At 35.4% G+C, this 9,380-nt stretch overlaps 1 protein-coding gene across 1 annotated transcript; it reads right to left on the bottom strand.

Moving 5' to 3' along the window:
* Positions 1-344: 344 nt before the first annotated feature.
* LOC147384582 (Tetratricopeptide repeat (TPR)-like superfamily protein) lies at positions 345-3,588 on the bottom strand. The gene is made up of 2 exons (XM_086425150.1): positions 3,005-3,588; positions 345-2,229 (listed from the first exon to the last, which is right to left on the bottom strand). The coding sequence occupies exons 1-2, from the start codon at positions 3,350-3,352 to the stop codon at positions 979-981; spliced, it is 1,599 nt and encodes a 532-aa protein (XP_086281276.1). The 5' UTR covers positions 3,353-3,588; the 3' UTR covers positions 345-978.
* Between the last annotated feature and the right edge of the window lie 5,792 nt (positions 3,589-9,380).

The following is a 9,380-nucleotide window of genomic DNA, read 5'->3' as shown; positions in this document are numbered from 1 at the left end:
GGAAATATCAGAAATGTTACATGTGTTGAAAGAGCTAACACTACATGCGCTTGATAAATCATTTTCAAAATGTACTTAACACTATGTGATAGCTTTATCAACACTTGTAACACTTTGAGAATAAGCAAAAAAAAAAAAACCTCTAATTATTTAGGAAATTTCTCAATTGAAGATCTTTCCCTTGAAAACCCAAAACAATGTAACACTTTCGGCATTTTAGAAAATTTCCATAATTATTTAGAAAATTTCCCTTCATTTTGCTAATAGAAACTGAAATTAAGAAAATTTCACCATTTTTTTCATGGATGTTTTGAAAGAATCTCTCGTAATTGTATGTTGACATAGGAAATCTTTGCCAACATAAATTCTGTCGTGTTGTCTTTATTTTTATTGTCATTGTTGTTTCTCAAGCAAATACATACGCCATATTGATGGAGAAAGGAGATGTTTCAAGGTATGTAAATATAGTTATAATTCATGCCAGAACTATAATGTTTTTCTACTTTTGATAATTTACATTTTGGGAGGTATGGAAAACCATCATTTAAGGACAACAAAACCAAAGCTTCAACCTTGACCTCCTGATTTTACTGCTTTTTGTTTGAATGAAATCTCTTACACTACCAAAAAGAAAATGAAAATTGCAACTTTCAAATGTTCTCTGATATTCCAATGAATGAGTATAAGACATCCATAGTTCCAGATGAGCATAACCCATTTCTCCATCATCTCCAAATCCCACTTCTCTCCTCCTAAAAAAGGGGAAATGTTCCTGCTATCACTGTATCTCCACTTCCATTCTCAATTCATCCACTTTCCAAACCTTCGAGTTTCCTCTTTGAGGCAAATGATTATTCCATGTTCTTTCTCATTGATTTTGACTCCAAAGCTTGTCTTGGGTGGAGAGGTAAATCAAATTTCGAGGCATTGAGATACTGCTCCACACATTTTTTTGTTCCCCAAACTTGCAAGTTAAAATCATGTTCGAAATTGCTCTGCAAGTTTCACGAGACTGTAAGTCTCTGCGTCTGGCCTAGCCCCGCCTAAAATCATATTCTTCAACAAATCTGGATCATAAACCTTGGCCTTAACATAGGCCCTTATCAAAGTATTGTAGACAAAGGTATACCTCGTATACCTTGCTTCCTTCAACTCCAGAAACAATTTCTTTGCGTTCTCAACATCACCCATGTGTGCAAAAGTGTCAACTATTAAAAGAGTGGTCTCCAACCATGGTGTTGATCTCCTAACTGTCGTGCTTATCATTTGATCCATCCCTATGCCAAGAGTCTTCAAGGCTTCCTCCATTAATCCCGCTTTCAAGCAACCCAACGTCAGATGCCGATACGTTATTGCATTGGGTTTGCAACCGTTCACCTCCATTTCCTTAAATACCTCAGATGCTTTATCGATAAGTCCGTGTCTGCAATACACAGATACGATTGAATTGAACTGCTCAGTCGACTTCAACTGTTTTGTGGATTTCATTTCTAACCAGAGCTCTTCAGCTCGATCTAGTCGTCCTAGCCTGCCAAATGCTTCAATCACCAACACAAAGCTCTTATATCTGACATATGGGAAGTTCTGCACAATGGCCCATGTGCTCTCCAACTCCTTCTCCTTCCGCAAATACCCGTACAATATAATTAGAACATCAAATGTGGACCAATTATTCCCTGTTTTAGAGTTCTCCACTGCTTCAACATAGGCCTCAGAAACAGCATATAACTGTGCCACGGCATGTGCAGTAGCCAATATGCAGTAAGTTACCTCATTAGGTTCTACTTTTTCCCGATTCATCTTATCAAAAACCCTTGCCAACCCTTCAATATTGTGTTGATCAGCTTCGATTTTCAAGAGAATATTGTAGGTGGAGACATGTGGATCCACACGGTCGGCCCTCATCTGGGCGAGAATTTTCACGATAGCTTTCTGGCGGCTTGGGGACGAGTGGAGGATTATGAGGCGGTTGAAGACTAAAGGCGAAATGGGGTGTCCCAATTCCCTCATTTTCTTCATGTATGCTAAAGATAGCCTTATTTTACCCTTATCTAAGCAAGACATAACGAGATTATTGTAAAGCAAGTCGTTTTGGAACTCGGGAGGGACACATGAGAAGAGGCTCTCGCCATGAGATATCCCATGAACCTTGATGGTGAATTCCAAAAGATAAGAGTAATCTAGTTCTTTGGGTTTGTAGGGTCTCTCCCTAATCACCCACTCCATAACCTGTAAAAAAATTTCGTAGAAGTTGAAGTTCAACACTTTTTATAAATATACCGATCCAAGAATAATATAGAAAAATAAACAAATATGCAAGCACACAAAGAAACATGGAGATTTAAGTGATTCCCTTAAGATTGAAATATGTCCACGAATCCACACCAATTCCACGAAAACCATTGTACAAATTACACCCTCTCACCGAATAAAAAGAAATGTACACTCCCAAGAAACGGAACTAGAATTTTAAATAGGGAAAATTCCCAAAAAGGTAGACAAAAAATTGGAATTTTTCGAAAACAGTACCGATAATTTGAATTCCAAAAACGGTAAATTACCATTTTCGAAATTAAAAAACTTCGTTAAAGTGGGAAAAACTTTTCATATTCTATAAAATTGTAAAATACATTCCCCATTTTAATTTCAGTTAAATAATTTTGTTTTAAGTTTTGTTTTATAAAACAGTGAATTTGACCCCAGTTTAACGAAAATATTTTAATTCTAAAACCAGTAAATTACCGATTTCAGAATTAAAATAAATAGTGCACCGTTTTGGTAATTTTTCAATTTTAGATACATGTTTTGACAAATCACCCTTTTAAAAAAAATATATCACCAGTGAAAGTACCAAAATACCCTTAGGCTCCACAAAAAATAACGCCACTGTTTTTTTTTTTTTTGTAGGCATTTAAACGAACAGGTGGTGGGATTTGACTAGATTACATATAAATTGAGAACTAAAACCACAACTTAACGAAATCTAGTAGTAATGAAGATTCACCTCAAGTGCACGTTTGTTCAATTTGAGCTTTCTCAACCGGTTGATGGCATGGAAGATATCACCTCTCTGAATGGGAAATCCCTCACCCATCCAGCTCTGAAAGGCAGACAAAACTGATTCTCCTTTGGAGAGCTTCTCAACCCTCCAAGATAAGCAATTGGGTTCCTCTGGTTTTGTTTGTTTTTGTTCGAAAGGTACATCGGGTTTCAAGGTGCAGAAAGGGAGAGATCGAGAAGTGTGAGTGGGATTGAAAGACGAATAAGAAGAAGAAGAAGAAATGGTGAGAGTTGGAAATATAATGGATTGGAAGGATCTTTTATCTCGAATCAGAGCTTTTGCTATTCGCATTCTTTAAGAATTAGAAATTGGTTCATAGGCTTAGTTAAAACCTTCTTAGAAAATTTGGAAGAAAAATCAATGGTTTTTTGCAGATTGTTGAAGATGAGGGCATTTATGTAATTCTCTATTTCTTTTTTATTATCTATGGGCCAACTGTCAAGAGGTATGTCATCATTTTGAGAAAAGAAAGGGGTATCTCAAATATTTACCAAAATTTCTAAATTACCCATAAGAAATAAGAGTGGAGCCCATCTACATTTTAGGATCCCTATGATTTTCAATGAATTAATTTTTAAGGAAAATGAATTCTTTTAAGAAAGTGATAATGATAAGAATCGTTCTAAATTGACTTCCCTCGACACTGCGTTGAGGTGGCAATGGGTAAAAGAATTATAGATTTTTTTTTTTTCGAAGAGAAACAAGACAAAAAATCTCTCGTTCCTTACACATTGCCACGCCAATGTAGTGTCGAAGGAAGTCATTGCAGCATTTTCCTAATAATAAAATAAAAGAAAATATTGAGCTGAATTCCTTCCATACAACACTCAAGACGTGGCATTGTGCAAAGAATCATAGATATTTTAAATTGTTTTTGAGGAAACAAAATTTATTAGTCTATACACACTACCACGTCAGCATAGTGTCGAAGGAAGTCAATTAAAACAACTCAAACAAATTCTAGTATATGATTGCATCTAGAAAAATGTCAAAAGAGAATTGGTTATTAATTTTAGGAATAGGGTAAGTATTAGAAGGTTGGAAAATCATATTTTTGAGGGTTGGGTAAGGGGGAGGTGGGAAATCAACAAAATATACGTACAAAAAAAAAGTGCGACCACAAATTATACACCTTAATCATGCACATTCACTTTATTTAAATGGTGGCTCATCTTCATTTACCTTATAATATTTTTAAAACACCCAAACTAGTATTTTCTCATCTTCTTCATGTACTTAGATTTTTCAATGTGATTATTAAATATACACTAGACATATATTATAGGTGTGTCAGCAATCTTTTAATCTTTTTTTATTTCTTTATTTTATTGTATTTTATCTTTTTTATTGATTTATCTCTATGTGTTACGATCTAAGGATCAGGAGATCTCTTGTATTTGTGTATAAAAGATACCTATCAATAGTGAAACAACACAACATTTCTCTCTCTCTCTCTCTCTCTCTATATATATATATATATATATATGGGAAATGTTCAGCACCCTAAGTTTTACCACACACTTTAACAAACGTTTTTTGTCCTACATGAGTTAGAAGTTTTGGAATGAGCTGATTTTTGGTGAGGATGATCTCTATGATTAGAAGATCATCCTCCCCAAAAATCAGCCATTCCGAAATGTTTAGCCCCATGTTTACACGTTGAAAAATCGTGAACCGTCCATTTCTTGTAAATCAATTTTGATGGGGTTAGAAGTTTTGGAATGAGCTGATTTTTGGGGAGGATGATCTCCTCACCATAGAGATCATCCTCACCAAAAATCAGCTCATTCCGAAACTTCTAACCCATGTAAGACAAAACGCGTTTGTTAAAGTGTGTGGTAAAACTAAGGGTGGCGAACGGGACCCTATATATATATATTCTTATTATGGTATCATAGTATATTTACTTCCCACAATCTTCAACATTTCTAAACTTATTTTCTTCCCACCTCTATTAACATCAATAGAGGAGAAGGAGAAGGGTGGTTCAAATTGGCAGATGATAGTGTTGTTGTTGGAGAAGGTCAAGATTTACTTTCATCTCTTAACAGGATACTTGGATTTTCTTCCTACAATTCTCATGTTTCTCATCTCTTGAACCATTAGTCATCAAACTCTTGATCTCCAAAAAATTCTTCGACTCAAGCATCCTGTTAGTGTTTGGAAGAGAAAAAGAGAGATTTAGAAGAGAAGTTTAGAGAGAGTCTCAATAGGTTAGTTTTTATGAGTCTTCTCTTTTATATTTATATAAGAGAATTAGGACTACAATGAAGTGGGACATGTGGAACTGGAAAAGATCAGTTTGCCCCCACACGTCCTATATATACTAATAACACTTCTCCTCACGGTGGATAAAGCATCAACCAACTCGCTAAAATTCTTGAGATTAAGTACACCTGATCATAGTCAAACTGTTGAAGAACCTGAAGTAGTACATAGTAAGTCGTCCCATGGAGACCGATCAAGACAAGGAAACGGGTCCCGCCAATCAAGGTTGCAAACAAAGGCATACCATTCCTCAACATTGACACAAAATAAACAGTTAATGGCTTCAGTTGAAGTCACATGATCCATGAACCAAATTACGAAAAGAGAAATATTCTAAACTCTTGAAAACTTGTGAATTTAAGTTGTAAAGTTATGCTAAGTTTGGAATTTACCTGCAGGAGTGGAGCGCATCCTCAAAAAATCTACTTATGATCAGACGAACACGCCGTGAGAAATTGAAACATCTCACTCAGAAGTATGGGAGCCAACCAACGTCCCTCTCGGACTTGTTGTATGACATGAATGGGAGAGTGGTCCATGATGTCTCCGCCACCCGGAAACAAGAGTTGACTCATCACTATCAAAGTGAGGGCATTGAAGCAAACCAATAACCTCAAAGGATCCGAAGGACATTCAATCAAAAAAGACTTAAACATTGTCTTTAAAACCAACCTATCATCCGGAATCTTCAAGAACTTTCGATTTATCCCTAAGAAGTCAGAAGCCTTGTCTTGATAACCCTCGTGTAAAGGCGAAACAACCACTACACATAATATTTTAAGACCCAATAATACCTCAAACTCCTCAATGGTAGGAGTCATTTCATCTTCCCCAAAACGAAAAAAGTGAATTCGGGAACCCAACACCCCAACATAATCTCGATCAAGCCCTATTGCAATGGGACCTTAGGCAAAGAAAGTGTGAACCCCAACTTATTCAAAAGCCATTGAACTTTCTCACCAAAAAAATAAAAAAAATAAATAAAAAATCCTTTCAAGATGCATTCAATTTCGATTTGTCGAAGCACAATAAAAAACATCTAAATTTCAAAAATCATCAAAATTTTATCAAATCTAAGATCTTAAACGAGTTATGTGCCACGAGATCAAGAAATCAATAAGGTAAATCCTGTCAGATCTCGTGCTTGGGTAGCCATTTTTTACAAAAATCATCAATTTACTCGGTGTTTTGAAATCATATTTTTGACAAAGTTTTCTGACCCATACAAATAGGGATTTAGTCTATTCTTTGCAGTTATTTGCATGCAATTCCTACAAAGAAGGGTAGTTGTAGACACCCCAATTTGAATGGGCCCCCACTCAAAAGGACCCAAAAATATTACTTTTCTAATAAAATTCTCCAACGGGCCTAAAAATCTTAAATCACTGAAACGTGACATTTTGCTTAAATTCGAAGGATCCCAAAACCCCGAAAGGTCTAATAGACAAACAAGAAGACTTGGCATTACCCCCACCTTCCCCACCCTTCACCATTTCACCTTCGGAATCGAAAATATCCTAAGTCTGTTTATGGCCAACAAACCTTCAATTCTCCAGAAAATATTCCTCATCTCATCCAACTTAGCTTAAACCTAATTCCATATCACCTAAACCCAAAAACTCACCTACCCTCATAATCCCATCCTAAAATAAACCCTAACCAATTTTAAATAACCAAAAACCTTCCCAAAACCTAAGTCCAACATGTTAAAGCCCACATCAATTCAAATAAACACTTATAATCCATATACCATTACCCACAAACCATTATCCACATCAATCAATCAACTTTTGATCATCAAATGAATATTTGTCCACACCACAACTCACCTCTTAAAAAATTATTCTACCCAATCAAATCCATCACTTTTCTCCAAGAAAACCACCTCCACACTCCATGTCATAAACCTAACCCATCACCTTTCTCTAACACAACACAACCCACATCTCCCTTCATCATTCACCCTCAACCCATCCCCATACCCCTTCCCTCAAATCAACTCACCTAAACACTTCATCTCCATATTCTTTTTACACTTATCACAATCCCCTTTACCCTTTCAAAATGTAATCGCCTAACTCCTTACACAACTCATTTTTTTAATTAAACACTACACCTTCTCATCCCAATTAACTCTCAATATTATTCTTTCAACCAAACACTCAATCCAAATTGGTTGGGGATGATCCAAACCATTTGGATAAAAAAAATCATTTGTTTACCTCTCTTCCACAAATACCTTCATCCCTACCTAAAATTTTACACCCCTCACCCTCAAACCCCATGCCATTCTCTTATACCTTTTCATCCTATCCTATCCTCAAAAACAATCATCAACACATATAAATACGCCCCTCACCTTCTAAAATGGGTATCAAGTTTAAGACTAAAAAGATCTTTCCTCAACTATCTTTTACTCCACTCTCATATTCTCATATTATCTAAAAAAATATTCTCCTAATTCTACTAAGGACTTAAGAAGGCATAGAAGAATAAAAAGGAAAAAAAAGAAAGAACAAGTTAAGACATCAATGTGGGTTAAACGAAAACATACCTTTCCTTCCCTTTCTCCCCCCTCTCCATATCCCTCTTTTACTTTTCCCCTCACCTTTTTAATTTTTTTAGAAAGACTTAAGATGTGATGCTCCCCCTCCCCTATTTCTGGTAAATCGGACTTCGATTTTATTGAAAGGATAAGGGTTGTAACCACGCTCAAAAGAAAATCGTTTTAAACCCTCCAACTTATTTTGAAGCGATCGATATTCGGGTCATTCTCAACTCATGAGAATGAACCCATAACCATTAGCCAACACTTTTAAAAAACATATGTTATTCCCAAGACTAGATCCTATAATCTGAGCTGAAAATAAATCCTTTTTTAGGGTTCACATTGTCAACCAAACAATTTTTTATGTTATTTATTTTGAAATAACCAAAAAATTTTGAGGTTACCACCAATGGTTGGAGAAAAATGGGTGCTTAACATGTTCCCTTTTTTTAATCAGATTATTTACCTCGATCTTAGGTAAATCGGTATCTTATCCGTACGAGAGTTAATAAATGTAAAAAATAATACTTTTTTCTAAAAATGTACCTCGGGTGACCTTTCACACCCTTTTATGAAAATGAATGGTAGCGACTCCAAAATTTCGTAGAAGTGATCTTTAAAAATAAAAAATCACGCATCTGCAATCATAATATAATCACATAAGTGTTGTTATCTTAACACCCAATTCTCCGAGAAAAATCTTTACCCATGTCAGTTCACATATTAGAAGAGCTATTACTCTATATTCTGCTTCTGCATTAGACCTTGCAACCACATTTTACTTCTTACTTCTCTAGGAAACCAAGTTTCCTCCAAGAAAGTGCAATACCCATATGTTCACCTCCTATCAGATGGAGAACCTGTCCAGTCAGCATCACGATACCCCTCAAAGTTCGTAATGATCTTTAAACTTATATCACAAATCATGTCCTAGAGATCATTTAAGAAATCGAAGGATCTGAACAGCAACTTCCCAATGTGGAACTCTTGGCATTTCTATAAATTAACTCACTACACTTACTACAAAAGAAATATTTTGATAAGTGATACCCAAATAATTGAATTTACCGTCTTCTATATTTTTTTGGATCATCAAATAACTCTCTAATATCTACTATCAACTTTGAATTAGGGTGTCCATAGGTTTACTTCTCAAATACCTGTTTCATCAAACAAATCAAGAACATACTTTCTTTGAGTCAGGTTAATACTTTTCTTGGATCTCGCAACTTCTAATCCTAAGAAATAACGCAACTTACCAAGATCTTTTGTCTAAAACTGTATTTGAAAGAAGGTTTTCAGCTTTTCTATTCCATTAGTGTCATCACCTGTGATAACTATATCATCAACGTAAACTACCAAAATAATAATCTCTAAAGAATTGAAGCGAACAAATATAAAATGATTTTCTTAACGCTATTTTTTCAACCCAAATTGAACTACTACCTCACTGAATCTCCCAAACCAAGCTAATGAAGACTTTTTAGGCCATAAATGGGCTTT

The sequence above is a fragment of the Akebia trifoliata genome, chromosome 15 (assembly GCF_017979445.1).
Source record: "Akebia trifoliata isolate Shusen 1 chromosome 15, ASM1797944v1, whole genome shotgun sequence".
NCBI lineage: Eukaryota > Viridiplantae > Streptophyta > Magnoliopsida > Ranunculales > Lardizabalaceae > Akebia > Akebia trifoliata.
The sequence above is the reverse complement of the archived record's forward strand: the minus strand, read 5'-3'. Positions and strand labels throughout refer to the sequence as shown.